The following is a 25,413-nucleotide window of genomic DNA, read 5'->3' as shown; positions in this document are numbered from 1 at the left end:
ATTTGGAAAGTTTCCATGACCTAATTGAATAATAGAGCGGTTTGTTTTCATTTTTGTTTTTAAAATTTCTTATCTATCTTGGACCTTGGCCGAATTGATCTTCAACTTAAAAGCCAAATTGTTATTATTATTGTATATTAACCTGGCATTAGCTTTGACCCATGGTATTTTTAAGTTAAACTTGCGATAGCTCGTATCGTAACGGAAATGGACTGGTGGTATGACGTATTACTGGTGGTACGTGTTGTGAGTCCGCACGTGTAGGTACCACCACCCTGCCTATTTCTGCCGTGAGTGAAGCAGTAATGCGTTTCAGTTTGATAGTGAGACCTTACAACTCATGTCTCAAGGTGGGTGGCGGCATTTACCTTGTAGATGTCTATGGGCTCCAGTAACCACTTAACACCAGGTGGGATGTGTGCTCGTTCACCCATCTAAGAAAAAAAAATTATTATTATATGTATAAACCGGTCAATAGTCGTCAAAAATTCCGGGCGACCGGTTTGTCATAAAATTCTCGAAATTTGAATTCGTAGAATAGTTTCATTTTGTAATGTGTACAATGAACTGGTACACAAAGCGTCGCATCACAATCCGTCTCTTTTTTTTAAAATTAGAAATGCGACAATACTGTGCCGCAGGTTTTTATGATCAGATATTTTGTCTGGGTAGCGGAAGTGATCAATTTGTACTTATCAGGCAAGTTGCTTTCTAAGAGGAGCGTCAGAAAAAGAAGAAACCATCCGTCAAGCTTTAGTAGATTTGCGGGGTTTAGAACAAGATGTATACGTACAACATACGTCCACCGCCCAGTGCACGCCATATCTTCATAGATTTTGTACGCAAACCCAGTCGGACAATGTGCGTACCGGTATACCGCCTTTCCAGCGTATACCAGTAATAGACTTAAACAACAACGGTATTATCGATTATTACCATCAAATATGTAACTATACCTTAGAACTCATATCTCAAAGTGTCTGGCGGCATTTACGTTGTAGATGTCTATGGGCTCCGGTAACCACTTAACACCAGGTGGGCTGTGAGCTCGTCCACCCGTCTAAGTAATAAATAAATAATAGTTTAAAAAAACTAATTAACACGCTTTATATAAAATTGGGGTGCTTTTAAAGATATTATTGAAATAATAAATTCTTCTACTCATATCTGTCAGCAAAATATTTATAACCAATAACACCATGCACCCCACGCTTTTTTTACAATAAAATATATTTTTTTACACTACTTTCAATTTAAATTTATTAAAATTTATTTTCAATTTTTTAGTTGAATTTTATATAAAGCGTATTTTTTAGCTTTTTTTAAACTATTATTTATTTTTCATTTTTAGTTGAATTTAAATTTTTTCAATTCTTTTTTTTTCAATTTTTCTTTAATTTTTAATTGTTATCGGTCCTCGATAAATCTACAAAGTTTGAATGAAATCTGGCCGTTTAAAGTGGGTCAAAGTCGCGTGTCTAAATTAGTCAGTTATAAACATACAAACATACATACAAGTGAAGCTAATATAAAGCGTGTAAAAATGTTTAAGATTTAATCAAATGCTTACCCAGTATCAATTACCTTAATATTCTGTTTATATTAGCAACTAGCTGTACCCGTCCGCTTCGCTGGGCCTTTAAAATTAACATTATTATTTCTCTTCAACAAAGATTCTTATCATTAACGCTCCCGCCACTGGTGTAGGGAGTCCAACACTCATATAAATATTAGCCTATCCATTAAGTACATATATTTTTTACATGGATACCAAGTTTCAAGTCAATCGGATGCATGGTTCAGTAGTTATAACGGAACACCCGTAAAAACCGCTGTAGATTAATATATTAGTATAGAAGTAAGTACTTGAGTGAAATCATGTTCTAATTCCAGTTGAACCCTCAACACACGGTCCCGACCCTAGTCGACGATGGTCTTTCAATCTGGGAGTCCCGCGCCATCATCACCTACTTGGTGAACAAGTACGCCAAAGGCAGCAGTCTGTACCCCGAAGACCCCAAAGCTCGTGCCCTTGTTGACCAACGGTTGTATTTCGACATCGGAACTTTGTACCAGAGATTCAGTGATTATTTCGTAAGTATCAAGCGCTGTTGCGAATACTTAAGGATGAATGGTGGTCCTAGATGTGGTCCGGAATCTCGTGCTTACTATTGTTCGCATTACTCAAACGAAAGTCTTGTAGTATACCAGGAAATAGGGCAGGCAGCGGCTTGGCTCTGCCCCTGGCATTGCTGAAGTCCATGGGCGACGGTAACCACTCACCATCAGGTGGGCCATATGCTCGTCTGCCTACAAGGGCAATAAAAAAAAAAAATGTAACTCTAAAGTATCTTATCCACCTTAAGTGGAATCTTGTTTAAATTGACAATCGACTATCCTACGATGTTCCCGCGCCGAGAGGGTGGGCCTCCTTGAAATGTCTTTTTTTTTCGGGTTAGAGGCCGAACCTCCTACGAGATCCCCGCGCCTAGGGTGCGCTAGGGTATGTGGGACTTGGCGATCTACAGGTGGGAGCAGACCGCGGGCCCAAGGAATTTTAGGGCCCTACTGCACTAAACGACTCACCTTACACCCTTACACCCGACGTCCGATCTCTGTCCGGGGTCATCCGTATGACAACATAGATGATAAGCGCCTGCAGTAAAGGCCCAAACACTAAACGAGTTTCCCAGCACTCTCGCCCAACCGTCCGATCCCAGCTCGAGATCGAACCCGGTCAAAGTAGATTGTCTCTATCTTGTTCCAACACTATTTGACTGTCCCCAGTATCCCCAAGTATTTGCCGGTGCCCCAGCCGACAAGGCCAAGAACGAGAAGGTCCAGGAAGCCCTTCAGCTGCTAGACAAGTTCCTCGAAGGTCAGAAGTACGTGGCCGGACCGAACCTCACCGTCGCCGACCTGAGTCTCATCGCCAGTGTCTCCAGCCTGGAAGCCTCTGACATTGACTTCAAGAAATACGCCAACGTTAAGAGGTATTTTGTTTTATTTCGATAACCTTCATAACAACATTTTTTTTCTGTTCATAGATATTGTGAAATATAGACGTGTCTGAGATAACGATGATTCATAGCTTTATGTATTAGACGAATACTGGTGTAATATTATTTGGTAGCTTTATAGGACTGCATTCCAGTTTGACGGGTAATAGTCGTACAGGCGGCATTTTGCATTCGATCTTATGCCTCAAGTTGGGTGGCTCCAGTATCCCCTTAACATCATCTTGTCTATGATTTCGTTTCCATACCAACTACCCAGTAATCAAATAAACAAAAAACTCCCGTTTTACATAGCATTTTTTATATTAATAAAGAAATGCATATACTGGTGGTAAGACGTCTTGTGAGTCCGCTCGGGTAAGTACCACCGCCCTGCTTGTTTCTGCCGTGAAGCAGTAATGCGTTTCGATTTGAAGGGTGAGGCAGTCGTTGTACTATTAAAACTGAGAACTTAGAACTCATATCTCGATGTGGGTGGCGGCATTTACATTGTAGATGTCTATGGGCTCCGGTAACCACTTAACATCAGGAGGACCGCGAGTTCGTCCACCGAACTAAGCAATAAAAATAAAAAACCACATGAAATTATTAATGTTAATTTATATGAGTATTCAATTCATTCAATGTGTACTGTTTTGCAGATGGTACGAGACGGTCAAGAGTACAGCTCCTGGATACCAGGAGGCCAACGAGAAAGGACTGGAGGCATTCAAGGGACTTGTCAACAGCATGCTTAAAAAGTGAACACTTATCAACACGAAATGAAAACTTATTCAAAATAACGTCGCTGGAATTAAACTTGACCAACTAGGCAGAATTAAAACGTCTTTGCTTAAATTAAAAATATTCTTTAAAATTATAGATTATTAAATTAGGTTGAATTTAACAGTCGCCCTTTGCCTGAAAGTAAATTAATAAATTTAATATGATCTGTTCGCATATTATCGATACGTTTCGTTTTTTGTCATGTGATACCCAATCTGAAATTCCAGTTGACGTTTGTATTATTGAATTTCACAATATTCCACTATCACGTTCACAATGTTTGTTTAAGTCACGAATGGTTTTGATGCTCTTTTTTTTTTCGTTTTTAAGTTTATAGTTTTTAAGGCACAAATAAAATTATTAATGAAGAATGCATTTTTCATTCACTACCATGCTTCCTATTTCTACCTTAGCGATTATGGTGAGACAGTCGTTTCCTTAAGGAATCATCCTCCCGATCCACTAACGGTGCTTTTAGGTACTTCAAGCACCGGTCACCGTTCGCAAGCGACGGGTTCGACGAGTAAATTAACTCTCAGACACAGCCCACTGAGTTTCTCGCCGGATCTTCTCAGTGGGTCGCGTTTCCGATCCGGTGGTAGATTCTGCGAAGCACGGCTCTTGCTAGGGTTCGTGTTAGCAACGGCATCAGGTTTGAGCCCCGTGAGCTCACCTACTAGCCACGGTTACGCTGAAATAGCCTCTAAGGCTATCAGCTTAGATAGGGAAAAAAAAAAAAGGAATCAAATTATTGCTGATCTATTCTTTTTCTGTACCTATTCGCTGGTAGCTTAAGATGCTTTTTCAGCGTTACGCGTACGGGTAGGTGAGCTCGCGGGCTCAGCCTAAGAGAATTTGGTAAAACCGGCTCTAGTAAGAGCAGTGCTTCGCAGAATCTACTACTGTATGAAATAAAACATACTTCACACCTCGCGTTCTCGCCAAAAAGTCGATAAAAAATAAGAAAATTATAAAATGGCGCAAGTCCTGAGTGAGTGAAAAATGCACAGATATTATTAAAATGAGCATATGGGTGTCGTTTCACGCTGTGAAGATCTTGAACACTGAATTCCATCCAAACAATGGCTAGTTTGCGGATATCTCTGTTACTTATTAACAACAACAAAAAAACAATCACATTTATGTATTTTTTTATATTTTTTTTATTTATATTATATATATTTTTTTATATATTATATATTATTTATTTATTGAAAAAAAATCTACTATTTACTCTGGTGAACTCTGGGCATGTCCCATTGTATATAATCAGGATAAATATTATAATAATGGTATACTTAAGTACTATACAATTACACCTAATACTCAAAGTTCAGTTTTGGCCTTCATTTGCGCTATCAACTTCTTGAATTCATCTATACCTTTTTGATTAGCATTCTGATAATCTGGAGCTGTTGTCTTCATGAGCTCAAACCATCTGAAAAAAAAAACATGAGATTTCAGATTATCTTTGATCGGTGCAGTTTCACCTAACCTTGACCCATAGATTATACACTTAATATCATGATTTGGACGACTAGTGTTAAATTAGGAAAAAAAAACACCCACGGACAGTTCCTTTTTTTCAGTTTTTTTCTTTAAAGGCATTATAGAACTTTACTGAGTCCCTTTTTTTTTTTTTTTTTTTTTTTTATTGCCTTTGTAGGCAGACGGGCGTACGGCCCACCTGATGGTGAGTGGTTACCGTCGCCCATGGACTTCAGCAATGCCAGGGGCAGAGCCAAGCCGCTGCCTACCGCTTAATACTCTCCATAAGCCTCGTTTGAAGAAGGACATGTCATAGCGCTCGGGAAACACCGTGGAGGGGAGCTCATTCCATAGCCGGATGGTACGTGGCAAAAAAGATCTCTGGAAACGCACTGTGGATGACCGCAGTGGCTCCAGGTAGTATGGATGAACTCTACTCCGGTGGCGGGCGGTGCGATGGTAAAAACGAGATGCTGGTATCATCTCGAACAATTCCTCAGAGCACTCCCCATGGAACATACGGTACAAAATACAGAGGGAACCGAAGTCCCTCCGCAGACCCAGAGGCTCCAAACGATCCGAGAGAATGGGATTATCGACAATCCGAACGGCCCTCCTCTGTATGGAGTCAAATGGAAGAAGCTGGTATTTGGGAGCCCCGGCCCAGAGATGGGAGCAGTACTCCACGCGAGGCCGGACTTGTGCTTTATAAAGCAAAAGTCTTTGTCCAGGCGTGAAGTACCGCTTCGCTCTGTTGAGGACTCCCAGCATTTTGGACGCCAACTTGGCTTTGCCTTCCAAATGACTCCGAAACTGGACATCGCTCGAAATGGCGACCCCAAGTATCCCGATACTCTCGGAAGGTTGCAGGGATACTCCTTGGAATTGCGGCGCCATGACAAAGGGGTCCTTCTTCGCAGTGAACGCGCAAACCTGTGTCTTCAACGGGTTGAATTGAACTAAGTTCGATTCACCCCATTTGGAGACTCGCCCCAGAGAGTTCTCCACTTCAGACACAAGTTTTGATCGTCTCTCTTGCACCACGCTCCGAGAGAGACTCTGATGGCCGATATATCGCGCATCCCCCGTGCTATCATCTGCATAGCAATGCATGCCATCAATAGACAGCATGTCATTGATATACAGGATGAAAAGCGTGGGGGAGAGCACCGAACCTTGTGGAACGCCAGCGTTAATGGTCATGGTATCAGAACAGTCACCGTCTACAACGACCGTGATGCTCCGCCCATCCAAAAAGCTAGCGATCCACTTGCAGAGACCCTCGGGGATTCCGTAAGATGGTAACTTCGATAGAAGTGCCCTATGCCAGACCCTGTCGAAGGCCTTCGCGATATCAAGGCTCACAGCAAGAGCCTCGCCCTTGCTCTCCAAGGCTTCAGCCCACCTGTGAGTAAGGTATACAAGAAGATCGCCAGCTGAGCGACCGTGACGGAAACCGTACTGTCGGTCACTGATCAGCTGGCGATCTTCAAGATACTTCAGGAGTTGTGTATTTATAATTCGCTCCATCACCTTGGAAAGCAAGGAAGTTATCGCGATAGGCCTGTAGCTCGATGGGTCCGACCGGTCACCCTTCTTGGGGATAGGGTGGACGTGGGCGGTCTTCCATGAAGACGGAACCCTGTTAGTGCAATAAGAGAGGCGATACAAACGCGTTAGCGCAGGTGTCAGCTCAGGGGCGCACGTTTTCAAAACCACTGCGGGGATGCCGTCTGGCCCACTCGACTTATGGACGTCCAGGAGTCTGAGCTCCCGCCTGACTGCACACTGTGTGAAGCAGATTTCCGGCAGGGAGCTATCACACCGGGGGATGTTCGGTGGTGTGGCACCCCCGTCGTCCACAGTCGAGTTCGAGGCGAAGAGTTTGACCAGAAGGTCAGCCTTCTCTTTCGCGCTGTGGGCCAGATTGTCATCGGACTTGCGCAGTGGTGGGAGACTAGACCTGCAGAAGTTTCCTTCTGCAGCTTTGGCGAGCGACCAAAAAGCACGGCTCCCGGAGGGATAGCTCTTCAATCGCTCGCCAACTCTAGCGACGTGCTCCGACTTCGCCTTGGCAATTACCTTCTTGTAGGACCTGGAAGCGGCGTTATATTTCCGCCTTTCCCCTGAGATGTTAGGATCCCGACGTCTCCTGGCATTATCCCATGCCACGTATGCGGACCGCTTGAGGTGTGCAGCATCCCTGCTGGCATTGTTATACCAGGGTCTGCTGCGACCCCCAACGGGCACTTCAGAGGAGGGAATAAACAATTCCATCCCCTGGAGCACCACGTCTTTAAGACGGTCCGCACAGACGTCAGGATCAGCAGAGGAAAAGCAGAACCGCCCCCATGGGTAGGATGCGTAAAATTCACGCAATCCATCCCAGTCTGCTGACATATACCGCCAAACTCTTCGATACCTGGTCGTCGTTCGACGATCAGGACGAGAGAGTGGTACGGCAGCACGAATAAGGCAGTGATCAGACGATCCAAGCGGAGCGTCGACCACCACACTGTATCCGGCCGGATCTGTGGTCAGCAGAAGGTCCAACAAAGAAGGCTCGTGCCCCTCGATATCTGGGACACGGGTGGGCTGTGTCACTAGCTGGGAGAAGCCGTAGGCCAAGGCGAAATCGTAGGCAGTCCGACCCGGGAGGTCAGTGGTTCTGGATCCCAACCACTCTTGGTGGTGAGCGTTAAAGTCTCCAAGAACCACCACCTCCGCAGATGGGTACTGCTCAAGCACGCGGTTAGTCCCCTCTTGCACATGCTCAAACAGAGCTGAACCTGCATCACTGCTGTGGGACCTGTACAGGCACGCGTAGATTCGGCTACGGCCCCCGTGATCTACGCGCAGCCACAAGAGGGACAGGTCCCGTTGTTCGAGGCCCCGAAGACGGCGACAACAGACATCAGCCCGGACGAATACGCACACCCCGGCTTTACGCAGGAAGTTGTGCTCCAATACGTAGCCGGGGTATTCAAGGTATGAGGTATCATCCGGAGCAGATATCTGCGTCTCCGTTAAAAAAAGCAGGGCAGGCTGCGCCGTCTCAAGGTGGTGGTGTACGGCGTCAAGGTTGCTATGTAGGCCCCTGACATTGCTGAAATCCACATTAAATGTGGAATGGGGGACCGCCTGTGAAACCCTTTTCCTTTTTTTTGTCGTCTTCATGATGTTTAAGTTTTCGGAGAGTAGGATTAGGAGAGGTAGGATGTTGGAGGTGAGATCGAGGCAACACCTGAATGAAGCGCGGAACATAGTACGTGCTCGACCACGGGTTACGTGAGAGACTGACGCAGGGCATGGAAGGGCCCCCAGTCCACTCTGCGTGCGATCGCCGGGATCCACTCCGGTCTCCGACTCCGGCACGACGACCGCACGGCAGGATTTTACACCGGTTGGCGGGACAGCTTCCCGGGGCGGAGTTTAGTAGAGACACCCGGGTTCAGGTCCCCTACTGACCGGCGGGCGGCAGCGGGTACCGTTTCACTGGGTCTCCCTATACCCCCGTCAAACAATCACGCCCCGTGAGTTCGCACGCACGTCTGCTCCGCAAGTTCCAGGCGTCACCAAGACTCAACCCCAACAAGGAAGGGGAAAGGGAAGGGATAGAACTGGCTCTCCAACCCACACGCCGGAACACAGCTAGGCTATTTGGCGGCGGACTCTAGTTGGAGGGTGGTCGCCAGCCAGTCGGACTAGGTCCTACCACCGGTTATGTTTTCGGCTCCCGTTTAGCACCACCCAGGGGTCACTTGTAGGGAATCGCGGGTTAAACCTACGGAAGCGGGAAGCACCAACCCCCTGACAGCATGTGAACATAATTTTATGATGATAGCTGAGTTACTACGTGAAAGCGAAACATAATGCGAAATGCATATTATTTCTGATATTATTAAACATCAGAATGGATTAGAAATAATGCCTTCATGTGTCTTGAAAAGTTTTTAGTGACTATACTTACTGAGACCTTAGAACTCATATCGCAAGGTGGGTGGCGGCATTTACATTGTAGATGTCTATGGGCTCCGGTAACCACTTAACACCAGGTGGGCTGTGAGCTCGTCCACCCATCTATGCAATAAATAAATACGAAACGAACCTCCACCTCTTTCATCACTACCAATCGGACGAGTAGTGAGAATAATTTTATTGGTCTTAAGAGCAATAATTATTTATTTAACACACTCTACAGTGTCTTTAAAATTTGATTAAAACACAGTACTTGCTACTTCCTCATTATACAAATTTACAGATAGACTTACTTCTCCACATTAGGGTAACTCTTCAGACTGATTTCAGCCGCGTCAATAGTAGAGATGGTAGCCACAAGGCTGAGATCGGCGATAGTCAATACGTCTCCGGTTACATACTTCTGACCTTCCAGGAAAGCGTTGAGGAATACTAGCGCTTCCTCTAATTTTTTAAGGGCTGCTGCATCGGGTTTCGCTCCGCCAAATACTTGAGGATACTGAAATGTAAGGATCCACTTAGTAAATATACACACCGAAATAGTATCTATCATATCCTTGGGAGCTACAACAAACTATGGATAATTCTGCTGTACTAATAGCAGAATTATCCATAGTCTGTTGTACGACTTAAGATTTCATATTTATTTTATTGTAGACCACCCATAAATGATGTGCACTGCTTTTGAGGGGCTAATAATATTGCTCACTTCAACTAACATACATCACAGTATCTAAAAAACAAAAACCCACCTAATAACTTAATCTATATTATGTCTGTCTATAAGTCCTATTGGACATAAGCCGAGTTAAGAGTCACCACAATTCCGAGTCCGCACGGGTAGATTTAATGGTGGTAGTACTACTAATATATAAATCTACAGTGGTTTTTACGGACGTTCCGTTATAACTACTGAACCATGCATCCGATTGAAACTTACAAGAACTACTGGTGGTAGGACTTCTTGCGAGTCCGCGCGGGTAGGTACCACCGCCCCGCCTATTTCTGCCGTGAAGCAGTAATACGTTTCGGTTTGAAGGGTGGGGCAGCCGTTGTAACTATAGTGAGATCTTAGAACTTATATCTCAAGGTTGGTGGCCCATTTACGTTGTAAAAGTCTATGGGCTCCAGTTACCACTTAACACCAGGTGGGCTGTGAGCTTGTCCACCCGTCTAAGCAATTAAAAAAAAAAAGTTACCACCACTATGCCTATTTATGCCGTAAAGCAGTATTGCGTTTTGGTTTGAAAGGTGAGACAGACGTTGTACTGTAAAAACTAAGACCCTAGAACTCTTCTCTCAAGGTGGGTGACGGCATTTATGTTGTAGGTATCTATGAGCTTCGGTAGCCACTTAACACCGGGTGGACCGTGAGCTAGTCCATCTATCTAACCAGTAAAAAAAATTGTATAAATAATTAGTCCCCTTGTATGAAGTCACACACAATCTGAAACGCAAATCTAGCAGGAAAAGCAACAACCGAAATTGGGAAGAAATTAGGAATTGGCATATTCATTATATTTTTTTAGTTTAAAGCGTTATGTTCCACAGGCAATGCTCCAAAGAATTATTCGAAACAATACAGACATTTCCTATTTACTATTGCACCACCCGCCTCCAGAACATATTTCATCCTTACCACCTGGAACCATTAGGCTCATAGACTCAATGGTTATGCCCTTCGGCCATCGAATGCTATAAAAACGTCTTGTATTAAAAAAGTAACTTACAAAATATTGTGCGAATCTAGGGTACAAAGTTCCAATGTCGAAGTCAAGTCTCTGATCGACGAGGGCCCTTGCCATCAAATCCTTTGGATAGAGACTGCTACTGTCTCCTCCGTACTTGTTGACTAAATATCTGCTTATCGCTCGCGACTCCCACAGAGGGAAGCCCTCATCCACAATTGTAGGGACTGTGTGTTGAGGATTCAACTGGAAGATAATGTTAACAAATTTATAGTATTGTTACGCGCCGGGGTTCGGGATAAATAAAATTCCACTGAAGTATAAATTAAAACTGTATTTATCACTTAGAACACTTAAAACACTTCACAAGCACTTTAAAATTCTCAATTTGCTTCTTCCGCTTCGCTTCAGGTGATCCGTTCGCTGTTTCGCTTCGAGTAGTTCCGATTACTAACTGACCGCGTGCCACCCTGCAACGCTTTTATAGTCGATACGACATCCTTAGAATGGTCGAGAACATTCCTCACAAGTCGAGCACTTTCAATGCGTGCTTCCGCTATCTGACAACAGATGGCGTTGTATTTCTCGAGCGTTCTAGATGTTACGAGTTTCTTTGATATTCGTTTCGGCTATTCGGCGATAGGTGACGTTACTCTTACCAGCGTAATAGTATAGTTAAGACCGTGGCCACTTACAGGCAATCAATAAGGAAGATATGTTCGGAGTTTATTTGTTTACCTTTAAGAAATCGGCTTGCAACTGTTCTCTCTCCCACAAATTAAGAGGTTTAAGGTTGAGCTGTAGGTCCAAAGCGGCTGCCACTAGCAGCACGACGCGGCACGGCGCCGATCCCGCGGTGAAGTATAGATCTATTGCCATTTCTACAGGATTTACTGTAAAAGAGGAGATATTTCAGATCAAACTGGTCAGTACGACAAAACGCTAATTTTATATGAATTATATGTAAGGACCTAATTTAAAAAAGATTAGGCTGTATGGTATGACACCTTTGCCTTCCTACTACTTTGCAGTTGAAAAAATAAAACTACTAAGGAACTCCATTAGTAGACAGTAGTAGTATAATTTACTCTAGATCGTAGATTATCTAGGAATGGCGATTCTTGACAAAAAAGATCGATTTTAAAATCGATTCGAATCGTAACCTAATAAATCGATTCACAAAAAAATCGAGGTCCAAAAGATCGATTTCTGAAAATTCATTTTTTTCAAGTTTGCATTTACAATGTAATGTATGATAAGACATAATAAATGATCACAAGGAATGAAGTTTGTAATTAAATAAATGTTCTGAAGATGTTTTTTTTTTATCACGCGGTCCCCTGATAAGTTTGAAATTTGAATCACTCACATAGGGCGTGGTACACCGATCTTGAGGTGCGTTGCGGTAGTATGTTACGAACTTTAGAGTCAGCAACACAATTAAAATAGATTGTAATTGAGAGGTAAGTAGTCTAAGAAAAACAAGTACTCTTATTTTGATATCCAAAACAGCACAGCTAGCATGCTAACGTTTTATCGCCGACATAAAGCTTTCATTCCTTTCCGGCATATACGCAAGTGCGAGCGAGACGGCAACACACGAAACCACAGAACACTATTACTTCTAACGAAGCAATCTGACATCAATCTGAGTTAACTGCAATTGTTTTATCACTAGGACTGCAATTAATAGTTAAGTTGCAATATAAGTTAATCGCAATAAAATTAATGCATTTTTTATAATTTAATGAAATGGTTGAATGTTTAATCGATTTACACTTTTACATACATCATCACAACTTAATATTAAACGTATTTCAATATACTTATTTTTGTCTTCCATGATTTTTGGACGCTTCTTTCATAAATTCATCATTTCACAAAATCTTTTTAAACAGTTAGCAATTGAATTTTTAATAATTGTTTCAATATTGACTGCGTAATGTTCTTCACATCCCATTAGCCAATCTTTGTCCAAATTTTCCAAGTTAATAAAGTATATAAATTCATTTTAATTTTTTGCAAACATTAGCACATGCTTGCATTTCACCAAAACACTGAGGAGGCATATCTCCTAGCTCTTTGTTACTTTCACATAAAATATGAATTGGATCAACAAAATAACCTACTCAATAATCTATAACAAAAGTTTGATTTCTTACAAATGCTTAAGGCTAACACTTTATCATCCAGTGTCCATCTCCGTCCAGTTAATTTTCTTGGAACGTTTTTCAGTTGGCTTTGTAATAGTAAATAAAATGACCTACTTAATTTGCTTTTTAATAATTCATTAGTAGGTTCATTTGATGTTAGTACACTTAATATAGATCTTTTGGGTTTTTTAACACCTTTATACTTTCTTCAGAGCCTCATTATTTCAAATAGATTTTTCTGCATCTCTTATGCAGCTTTTGCTTTTTAGGTGTAAGTTCAGTGAACTTTTTCATATCCAAGTCCTTCAAAATACCTTTGCTCATTGATGGCTCCTGGAAAATATACAAAAATAATTAAATCACAAATTTCAAATTTAAATCAAAAATTCAGAAAATTAATTCCTTTAAAGTAATTTTTTGGTAACTTTAATTCTTTCAATCGAATATGTAGCTTTACATGCTATTATTATTATTTTAGAACAAAATATTTTCTTAAAAGTGATGTTTATTTTTTTTTTCACAATTTGAAATTCAATCAATTACTATGTCAAGATAACCATTGTGATCAGAATAATCAGAATAAATTCATTATCTACATCCCTCAAGTGTATCCTAATATATCTACCTATTCTATATAGGATAAGTGAATACGTTTTACTTGGGAGAAGACTTCCTTCAAGATGAAAAGGATACAAATCAATATTCTTTTGATTTGTTATGGAATAATATCACGAGACAAGAAGTTTAATGCCCTTAAACTGTTTTATAATTTTTAGAGCAATATTTTTATGATTATAAAGTAAACTAGGTAAATACTCACTTGGATGTCATGACTTGCTCTAGATGGACTACACTGTTCTTCTCTTAATTGGGAAAGTATACTTTGAGCTTCAGATGGAATAGCAAACTTGTTAAGTCTTTTCCTGTTGCTGCTGGTAAATGAAGAATCATCAAAATGATTGCCACATAGCATCCTATGCTGTGCGTTCAAATTTTCTAATGATTCATTGGATGTCCAATCACCATCGGGAAAACAAAATTTAGCCCAAACTTTAGCCCTAAAAAATAATGCTTTTATTGTACACAGGTATAAAGTATGAAGCTATTTTACTTTAAATTAAAAAACAAAGTTCTAAGCAATCTTCAAAATAATATTAAATAAGTACACTTTTTGCATAATTCAGGTCGGAATAGTGCAAAAACTGAAAACTTGTAAAATCAGGAGGACGTGTATTTAGAGTAAATGTTTGATCTACTTACCTCAGAGACCCATGCTTGGACGGAAGAGGAAACCTATGGAAGGTTAAGGAAAAATCTTCTTTTGATGTTATGCCGCATTTTGAGCATTTTACACTTCCTTTCCCTACCATATTTTGGCAAAGTTCAACAGCCTAAATGTCGCGGAAAGTAACAATCAATCAAGGTAGTATGTAAAAATCGGTTAAATTTAAAAAAATATATACTCCACAATTTCGGGAAAGCCGCTTTTTTTTAAAGTGATGTTATGACCTGGTTACTAAGACCTTGAAGTCATGTCTGTCTTATTATAATGTATATTCTTATTATTGTGAAAAATGATAATATGGACTGAAATGAAATTCATCCCAGTCGATTAATGTCTCAAACTAATCATCTTCATTTCATTTCACTCCATAATATCATTTTTCATAAAAATATAATATAAATAAAAATTTTATAAGACATGACTTAAAGATCTTAGTTACCAGGTCATAAAATCCCTTAAAAAAATGATAGTTGATTGCTTCTTTTGTAGAGCGCTTTTTCATTTTCGCAGATATTGCCACTGTTAGCATTGGCTGCTAGAAAGCTGACGGACTGTGTAAGAAACGACGATAAAATTTAGCATGCTACAGATGGACAGATGGCACTGTACTAGTGATTACTTGCTCAGTGCTGTACTACGCCATATGCATAGAGTTACTGTAGGTATTTATTAACTCCATGGCCATATGTTTATGTTTTGCGGTCTCTGAGTTGTCAAACGACAACATTGCAAAATCGGTGTAGCAACTTTTAAAAATCGTTATATCGTTTACTTGACAGAAGCACGAACTTGTCTTAGATTTCACACATCTAAATCAAAGTATCTTTGCACCTAACAATATACTTACGTCTTATTAAAGTATAAATTCTACAAATAATTAACACTCAATAATATTTAAAATAAAATGAGCCAAGAACGGTTATCGATAAAATCTAATAACATTAAAATCTTCTAGGCAGCACTAAAACCGCTGTGTTTAGCGGCCAGATGACGTCACAGTGGCACGCATTTTTTGTTGAGGTTTCATTTTCATAGGTTTCATACTTCAGTGGTAAAATCACGGAATTTTTTAGTTCAGGGAATTCGATAATGACAATTATAGAAAATTATTTTTTAATAAATTATTTTATAAATATTAAATTAGTTTTTATTACCATATCAAAGTATCAGTTCAGGTTTAAAAGAAGACATATATTTTCTAAGTGTATGTATGTATGTGTTACATTAAAAAATAAAGAAAATAGATAATTCAGCTTATAGCGAATTTTTTATTTATTGCTTAGATGCTGAAGAGTTACCCTAATGTGGAGAAGTAAGTCTATCTGTAAATTCGTATAATGAGGGAGTGTGCTTGAGGAAGTAGCAAGTACTGTGTTTTAATCAAATTTTAAAGACACTGTAGAGTGTGTTAAATAAATAATTATAGCTCTTAAGACCAATAAAATTATTCTCACTACTCGTCCGATTGGTAGTGATGAAAGAGGTGGAGGTTCGTTTCTATTTATTTATTGCATAAATGGGTGGACGAGCTCACAGCCCACCTGGTGTTAAGTGGTTACTGGAGCCCATAGACATCTACAACGTAAATGCGCCACCCACCTTGAGATATAAGTTCTAAGGTCTCAGTATAGTTACAACGGCTACCCCACCCTTCAAACCGAAACGCATTACTGCTTCACGGCAGAAATAGTCAGGGCGGTGGTACCTACCCGTGCGGACTCACAATAGGTTCTACCACCAGTGAATTTTTGAGCCATTACCTCTTTAACTGACAACACCGTAATATTACGGGTACATTCAACCAATCTTTTTTTTATGATTGAAAGTTTACTGGTGGCCCGAAGGCCTTTCCAGTTTCACTAGGACAGGTGGGCGAGCAAAGGCTCAGCCAAGAGGGGTGGGATTTGCTAACAACTGCCCGAGCGCCTCCGAAGGAGACCTAACAACTCAAGAGCAATTGTTTCGCGAATGAATCTACTACCGGATCGGAATCGCGACCCGCTGAGAAGATCCGGCGAGAAACTCAGCGGGCTGATGCATGGGTTAGGTTGCACGTCGACCTCTTTGTCGAGTTCGACGAGTACGGTTACCGGGGTCCCTAAGCCTGCCCCTAGTATTAGAGCTGAAGGCATCTAATGCAAAGGTTATTGGATTTGATGGATCCGTAAGGACGTGTCTAGGGCGTCGACGGTGACTGGCTCCTGCATGATCAGGATTCGGGGAGTAGTTAGCGGCGGCAACGATAAGGCGGTTATCATGACGCATAGCCTTATCGAAGTATCGTTCCGACGCTGACTTCATGTATTTCCGAATTGATTCGAGGCCCAGGTCGTCGTGTAGATCAACGTTCCTCACGAACCACGGAGCCCCGACAGCTAACCTGCAAAAGCGGGATTGTAGGGATTGGAGGGTGTCTATGTGTGTGCGGGCCGCGTGAGCGAACACCACACTCGCGTAAGTCATGACGGGCCTTATGCAAGTTTTGTAAAGTGTCACCTTGTTCCGAAGGGACATTTTACTCCGCTTACAGATCATGGGGTAGAGTCTACCGAGAATAAACGCGGCACGGTCACGGACTGATTTTATATGCGGGCGGAATGTCATCGATGCATCCAGGGTAACGCCCAGGTACTTGACCTTCCTAGCCCAGGGTATGGGTTGTCTAAAGAGAGTAATCGGGGGTGTGAGATTCCTCCTCCTAATCCGGGAGGAAATCCGTGTGGAGCTTCCCCTCTGAAATAGCACCGCAGTACTTTTCGCTGGGTTGATGTCTATGCGCCATTTTCGGAACCACTGTCCTAGGGCTAGGGCTGCGCTCTGAAGCTTCTTCGCGATTAGGGACTTATTTCTACTAGAATAGTAAACAGTCGTGTCGTCGGCGAATAAAGCTAAATGGGTCGGCGGCGACCGGGGAATATCGTTGACGAATAAGCTAAATAGGAGGGGTGAGAGGACAGAGCCTTGCGGGACTCCAGCTGTGAGAGGTCGTGGGGAGGAGCGGGTTCCCTCGACTCGATATCGAAAAGAGCGGTTCGACAAGAAGTCCCGTATGATGAGCACGAGACTATCCGGCACACCCATGTTGAATAGTTTGAAAATCAAACCGTTGTGCCAGACTTTGTCGAACGCTTTTGCGACGTCGAAGAAGAGAGCTCCCGTGTATAACGGTTTTGGTCGATTAAGCCCCACAAGAATGTGCTCCGTGAGGCGGTGCACCGGTTGAACGCATGAGTGATTTGTACGGAATCCGAATTGTTCATCGATGAGAATGCCCTTGGATGAGACGAAGTCTCTGAGGCGTTTGTAGAGCAGACGCTCATACAGTTTGCCTAGAGACATGAGGAGGCTAATCGGGCGGTAGCTCGTCGGATGATTTTTTGGTTTACCGGGTTTATGTATGCCGATAACGTCCGCTTCTTTCCACACCGCGGGAAAGATACAGTTCGCCATAGCGGCATTGAAAACAGATGCCAACATCACGATGAGTTGGACGGGTAGAAGTTTAATAACGCGGTTAGATATACCGTCGGAACCGGGAGCCTTGCGAGGACGTAGGTCTTTAATCAAGTCTTTAACTTCCATCAGGGTGACGGGTGGTAACGCATCCGATGGTGGCAAGGAGGCTCTGCGTTCTACCTCACTGTCTACTAATTCTACATGAACAGGGTCCACGGATTGAGTGCTGGGCGTGCACTGGGTTTGCAATGTATCGGCCAGCAGCTCTGCTTTTTCGTCATCATCGAACGCCGCGAGTCGGCCTGAGGGGCCTACGAGGGGGGGCATAGTTACTACCGTATCCGATTTGAGAGTACGAGCTAAGCGGTAGTAAGACCTTTGGGAGGGCGCGAGTCCTTCTAAGAAATCAGACCATCTGGCATCTCGGACTTCGGTCAACCAATCTTCTATTCTATATATATGTATATACAGTTAAACCTGGATAAGCGAGAGTTCAAGGGAGCACAATCTCATTCTCGCTTATAGAGGTTTCTCACTAACCCGAGTTTCTCGCTAATGCTCCCTCTGAATTTCATTTCGCGATTTTCCGGATTCAAACGCATTCACTATTTTAAGTTTATCACCTAAAGAGAGTACTTTAATTTTCCGTTTTGACATGATGCAGAACAGAACTTTCCTTCGCAATTGATTAACGATTAACTGAGTAAGTCCGACAAACAGGAAGGTACACATTCACACGGGTCCATTCGAAAAGAATGCGATAAAATAACAACGTTATTTAGTTCCACGAAATAGAATAGGTTCAATATTGACGAGAAAACAATAAAAAGCAATGGAAGGAAGTTCCACAAAAGTTAAGAATGAGTCATAAAATAGCAGATGTTAAATTTATAATTTGTTTTTTCATTTGTTCTTCCTAAATAATATAAATACATAAAGCTCGACTGTCGCTTATAGATGTATAGATACGTAGCAGTCTCACTTACGGAGGTCCATGAGGGAAAAACGACTCTCTCTTACAGAGGTTTCTGTTTCTCGCTAATAGAGGTTTTGGGAGCTTAAAATGATGGGTCCAACATTCATATAAATATTAGCCTATCCATTAAGTACATTTATTTTCTACATGGATACCAAGTTTGAAGTCAATCGGATGCATGGTTCAGTACTTATAACGGAACATCCGTAAAAACCACTCTAGATTTATATATTAGTATCGATAGCTTCTTACAACACAGTAACCCTATGTATATTTCTTCAACAAATTATTGTATGAGTTTTAAAAATACTCTTAGGATTTAAGCTTCTGCTTGGTGTTTATTGTGGAGAAATTTATGAAGAATTACTTCTTTTCTTTTCATTTTAAAATCGCTTGTTTTGCTGTTCAAATCGAACTAACTCTAGCGGGCGACACCGGGCTCTTATATATTCAAAGAGCTAGGCTCTAGGATATTCAAGAAAGTTTGATAATATTTTCTTGGTCACACCTTCTAGAACAGCCTTTCTCAAAGTGGGCGATAACGCCCCCTTGTGGGCACTGCGGGCGTAAAAGGGGGCCGTAAGAGACCCAGAAAAAAAATGAGGGCTTTGTGTAGAGGCTTGGGAGGCGATTTGTGATTTCATCTAGGAAGACTTAGACACCGACTGAGCTCTCGCCATAGTGATTTTTATACGTAGGTAGGTAGGTGAAAAGATGGGGGCGTTAAAAAATAATTTATTTACAAAATGGGCAGTAAACGAAATAAGTTTGGGAACCCCTGTTCTAGAATGTTCTCGACATTATCGTCCACCGTAACAATAGGTTCTGCAGCTGTAGCATACGTAGTAAAAGCTCGAAAGGGAACGGCCCATTTCAGGCCCAAAGCGGACAATAGATTAGATAAAAAATACTTAGTGCATTAATTTTGTCATAAATAAATATGCATTTACTTTATTCCAAATAAGCGCCACTACAGTTTACAATAAGTAGTTTAAAAAAAGTAACTCTATTGAAAAAAACAAGAATTTTATTTTTGCGGGAATAATATTGCCAGCATCAAAACCTTTTACGTATTAAGTAAACATTTTAAGTATATAAAAAAACATATAAATAAATCATTTTAAATATTATCATTAATCAATCGATTTTAAGCACATAAAATAACATCAAAGACATACCCATTGGACTTTAACTTGTTACTATACTTGAGACCTTAGAACTTATATCTCAAGGTGGGTGGCGCATTTACGTTGTAGATGTTTGTGGGTTCCAGTAACGACTTAACACCAGGGTGGCTGTGAGATCATCCACCCATCTAAGCAATAAAAAACTAAAACAAAAACATAAAAAATAAAATATAATGTGTACTCGTAAAAAAAAGATTAAGAAATAAATCAAATATCGGTTGTTTAAAAAAATGATCGATATATGAATTTCATGTAATTATTTTTCTTTATACTGACAACACTGATTTTAATCTGACTGACTGACACTTCGCTTGCTGTTTGTGCTTGCGTTCAAAATGGATGTGTTTTGATTTTTCTTCGATTTATTTTGCTTTTATCAATAACGTTTCATACTACGGCTGAAAACCATTGTGTGAATTGTGGTTTTAACCTGACCGAGATTTAAAACCGTGTATATGCTCTCCTGTGCTATTTTTAGATGATTTACTAATTGTATATGAAGATGAAGAAAATATAGATATTTAAAGAAGTATGTGTGTTTTTTATACCCTAATAACTACAATTGGATAAAAATACATTAGGAACATCTTAAACATTAAAAAAAGAAAAGTTCTTGAGGTATTTATATAGAAAATTAACCTCAAAACGAGTTTTTTATTTTTATTATATTTTTTATAATAGTGGCGTCAATTTCAATATTTTTTTTAGATATCTAATACATTTAAGAATTTGAATCAGTCCATTTTTATAGTAATATTTGATGTCCACCTTGGACCTAGCACACTATGGAGAGTGGGCATTCCCCTTTAAAAACTTAAATTTTAAATGTTTTCAGAACTAATTTGAATTACTAAAATTATGTCGCTTTAACTCCAAAATATAAGTTAGCTACGGCTATATAAATACACAAAATTTAATAACTTTATTATAGTAACAAATGTAATTTAAGACTTTATTGAAATTGGAATTTTAAATTTCGCGCTATTACTACACATGCTGCAATTGCTCGCAGCGCCTTTCGAAATGCAACCCAAATAATCGTTGTTCTGAATAAAGTTCAAATACTCGACAATAGATAGATAGAAGGCGCTACTACACTTAATTTCCAAATTGAAGGGCTGGAAAAGCCCTTATATCTTTAAAAACACGCCCTTTAGGTTAAAACGGGAACTTTCTTGTTCGAGGGGCGATAAAAGGCTATCAAAGAGTATAATAATCACTACGTTATAAGAGTCCGCACTTCATAGTAAACGTCACAAAATGAAAATGTATGGGATCAGATCCGATCTGGTGGCAACATCAAAACAATCACAGACTACAAAAATCCTACCACTGTCAAAAATAGTGATGAGCATTAATATCGACGTTCAATAAATAATGATGCGAATATTATCGATATTTTTGTCGATATCGAATGCAGGCAGGGATTGCATATTGAAATTAAAACATGATTTTTAAAAAGAAATAAAACAGTGTTTTATTACTTAGTATAATTTTAATGAAATTTGTAAGTAGAATTTTAACGCTTACAAAAAATTTAAAGTTTGTATCGGAAATGTTTAATTTTTATTTTACAATACAAACCAATATTTACTTAATTTTATGCAAGGTACAATAAATATACATGTAGAGATTTTCAACCTTGTTTTATAATGTTATAACATGAAGACTAAGGCATGGTTTGCTAGCTCATTTTTCCTCTCATATCCATAATCGATAAATCCTTCCACTTTATCTGTGGCTTCACTATAAGTTAATCTTTCTTTTAACGCTATTTCGTTAAAGACTACCGAGCATAATTTTGCTCTTATTTTTTTAATGGGAGCTAGTTTTTTCAGGTAGTCAAGTACAGCTGTATTTAAATCTGGCTCAACAGGTATTTTTGTCATTAATTTTTGCATTGTTTTGATACTCGGAAATGGTGCGAGATATCGCAAATATCGGTAAGCTTTTGGTGAACGCTTGAAGATGGCTAATGCTGATATTTTATTTTTAATAGTCCATCGTTTACCTTGTGACTTACGCTTTTGATTTTTCAACGCGGATGTGACAATTTCTTTTAGAAATTCTGACGATAAATTGTCTATTAGTTTCGCGCTCTTTTTTAATGATGCCAATGTGCACTTTGTTTTTCTCAATTCACTTAAGAGCTTCCTTTTCCGTGGTGTTACATCTAAAACAAAAAATTGCATGAATACTAATTGACCAATCGTAAAAAGTGATGCTACAAATAGATAGCGTTAAAAATATATAACAAATACAAAACTCACCAACATCTTCTAATTTTCTTTTTCTTATTTGACTTTCACTTTCCTTCTGCTGGCTTCGTGTGGTGACGTCTGTTAAAAATATATGAAGTAGATATGTATTATAATCTTATGTTTATTTTTTTTTATTTTTTTGGGAAATCAACAGTACAATACAAACAAATAATATTTAAAAAAATAGCTAAAACAGTGACCAAACATATTGTATTGTTAAATAAACACAACCAGAAACATGCGCTGAAAAAATAATATTCATTTATTTAAACTAGACTTCCGGCCGCGGCTTCGCCCGCATGGGATTCAGTTATATCGCGTGTCTCCGTACTATCATTTGAGAACATAATACCGGGATAATAGTATTTTGTGTCCTTTCTCTCTGTCTACAAATCGTCTGTGCCAAATTTCATCAAAATCGATTCAGTAAACCACTGAAGACGTGAAAGCGTAACAGACAAGAGGCATTTATAATATTAGTAGGGATTTTGAGCTATTTTTACAGATCTTCATTACAACTAAAATTTATGATTTCTTTCATGAAATCGATTCTTACTTTTCTCTAGACTGCTAGACTGACTTGAGGATGTCGGCATTGAAGCACTAGGAACAGCCTGAACCTCAAACTGGCCTTGTGGGGTGACATCCACTGAAAAATAAAATTAATTATTTTAAATTATTACACAAGTCTATTAAAATTAAAATTTTGAATTTCTTTTCTTGCTGATATAAATTTAAACAATCTTGATTCTTACTTTTCTCTAGACTGCTATGCTGACTTGAGGATGCTGGCATTGAATCACTAGGAACGGCCTGAACCTCAAACTGGCCTTGTGGGGTGACATCCGCTGATATAAAACATACATTTTTTAATTTACTTTGAATTATTCTACACTCAAGAGCATGTTGAATTTCAAAGTGTGGTCTAGATATAAATGGACTTACAAACTATCTTTGGTCCATGCAGTAGACATGTGTGTGAAAAGCGAGCATTTTAGGTAGCAACTGAGCTAAAACTAATATTTACATAGTATAATTTTTTTCCTTGGAAATGATTTTTATACACAAAAAAAATTTCAACCCTGCAAAAAGGTGCAAAATGGAAAATATGTACCCAATTACCTTGTGAGTTAAGTTGCAAAAATTGAAAAAGAATTTCATCTCTCAATGGTGGCGGTGTCAAGTTCAGTTTGGGTACAGCTCGTTTTTTTAAGCGCTTCTTTGATTTTGTAAAGTCTCGCCTTGAGAAATGTACTTCACAAACATGTTTTAAATCATGTAGCATATGTACTTGGAGATAAGCCAGATCTTCTTTGCCAACTATTTTTACCCACTCTTTACATCTAAAATGAATATTAGTTTTACTACTAAATTAAAATAGGTCTTGTTATCAACTAAAATATATACATTTTTCAAATTTAAGTATCTATTATTTATTAAAGTATTTTTTACTAGCTGTGCCCACAATACCTTGTATATTTTCATACATACATTTATCCCATATTGTTATTTTACCACCTCCAGGGTGAAGATTTAAAAACTTTAAATTACATTATTATTTACATATATATGACTAAAAGCAAAAAAATCATCAATCATCATCAAAAAGTTTCATCGTTCTAGATTCAAAAACGAAGATACTTCCATCACCCCTTCCAACCCCTCGCAACCCATCTACTAAAGAAATTCAAATAAGGAGTTCACTTACTTACTCACCTATTGACATCCAGAGGAAACCTTGCGAAAAACCGTTTTTCATTAAGATGTCTTTCTTTGATACCACAAACTTCACAAGTACGATGAGTATCAGGCATGATAAAATTTTAGCAAAAGACGCAACAAAAATTAAACAACAAAAACTTAAAATTAACAAATAAAAACAAGACCAAACAGGAGGAGTAAATTTCTTAACAGCAAATATTTAAATTAACACGGACAAAAAACACGTTTCCAAAATAATTTAGTAAACAGAGTCTTTTCTCGAAAAACATCAACGTGAACTTATAAGCGATGTTAAAAAATTAAAATGCCATTAGTTTTTTAAATAACTCAATATGATGTTCATCAAAACCAAATGAATAAACGACAAAACAAACAAAAAACAACGAAGCCCAACCGGCATTTTGTTTAGTGCTGTCACAGGAAATTTACATTTTTCTACAGCTAGGTGCGTAATGCCAATTTAGCGCACTAATTAACGCGTTAAGACGCAGGAGTGGCAGTAGCATTACAGAAATGCAAAGAAAACGATATTATTAATAAAAATAAGTAAAGAGAACGTACGGTTTGTTTTCAAATTTAATGTTCACGTATTGATAAAAATTACTATTACTCTGTTAAACCAATTAGCTCGGTAACACTGTGTTGTGTCACAACTTCGGATCTCATTCCATACAAAAACAATTTAATTTTGTATGGGGGATTCCTTGTTTATTTTACCTACTTTTGATTTTGAATACATACATTACATACACTGTCCTTTAAAAGTAGTGAGTGCAGTGTAGCAGGTGAAGGACCTTCTTGATTATAATCACTCATCATGTTCTTTGATTACGTATTTAATCGTAATCAAAGTATCGGGTGTACTGTGTACTTATATGTATACCCTGATCTAACCTTTAATCACCTGAGACTTATTTAATTAATTGACTATCACCAAACCTACTACTTGGGCATATTTCTTTAACAATTTGTAATAGTTATCAATGAACTAAACTAGAAACTCACTTTAATTGTTTAATCTCGCGTTTAATAATAATTCTTTTTTATTTTCCATCTATTATACTAAAATACCAATACCCCCAAAACATACCAATTACCAATACCAATCCAATACTAATTCAATTTTCGTAGTTTCGAACGTAGTCATTATTTAAATACTGCTGTATTACACGACGTGGGTATTTAAGTATATGACGAGTACATATAAATAGTATTAATTATTCCTAAAAGTCAGGAAAGCCGAAGAAAATACTAATAGATAAAAAAAAAGTTATGAAAATTTGTATAATAAAGTTCATTTTTTTATACAAAAACACAGTGACACGTACCTACTTACAAAAAGTTGCGCTGCGTTGGTTGGAAGCGGCCGGCGAATGATAAATTGTGAAATACGTCAATTATCTGAGGAGGTCGTTTACCTTGAACAATGCGTGTTGC

General features: G+C 39.4%; 3 protein-coding genes across 21 annotated transcripts in view; 2 read left to right on the top strand and 1 right to left on the bottom strand.

The window, feature by feature from the left end:
* Positions 1–4,150, top strand: part of GSTd2 (glutathione S-transferase delta 2) — a 17,408-nt gene extending 13,258 nt beyond the window's left edge. Inside the window, exons 3-5 of one of the 2 annotated variants that reach the window (XM_038021265.2) lie at positions 1,894–2,094; positions 2,788–2,993; positions 3,659–4,150. In XM_038021265.2, coding sequence (XP_037877193.1) covers positions 1,894–2,094; positions 2,788–2,993; positions 3,659–3,761 — 510 coding nt within the window. In that variant the 3' untranslated portion in view covers positions 3,762–4,150. The remainder of the gene's footprint in view (positions 1–1,893; positions 2,095–2,787; positions 2,994–3,658) is intronic. The other variant, NM_001043509.2, reaches the window with a different exon arrangement.
* Positions 1–25,413, top strand: part of LOC101736572 (mitochondrial pyruvate carrier 1) — a 497,008-nt gene that overhangs the window by 389,255 nt on the left and 82,340 nt on the right. The window lies entirely within an intron of this gene.
* GSTd3 (glutathione S-transferase delta 3) lies at positions 3,657–25,413 on the bottom strand. Of its 18 annotated transcripts, none has more exons than XM_062668900.1 (10): positions 25,305–25,413; positions 23,377–23,597; positions 23,010–23,102; positions 22,835–22,903; positions 22,264–22,332; positions 22,017–22,166; positions 11,675–11,829; positions 10,979–11,182; positions 9,542–9,747; positions 3,657–5,220 (listed from the first exon to the last, which is right to left on the bottom strand). In XM_062668900.1, exons 2-10 carry the CDS (start codon positions 23,537–23,539, stop codon positions 5,109–5,111), a joined length of 1,221 nt encoding a protein of 406 aa, XP_062524884.1. In that variant the 5' UTR covers positions 23,540–23,597; positions 25,305–25,413; the 3' UTR covers positions 3,657–5,108.

This window comes from Bombyx mori, chromosome 6, assembly GCF_030269925.1.
Source record: "Bombyx mori chromosome 6, ASM3026992v2".
In the NCBI taxonomy this organism is placed as follows: Eukaryota; Metazoa; Arthropoda; class Insecta; order Lepidoptera; family Bombycidae; genus Bombyx; species Bombyx mori.
Note: the sequence above shows the minus strand (reverse complement) of the source record. Positions and strands in the feature narration are given on the sequence as shown.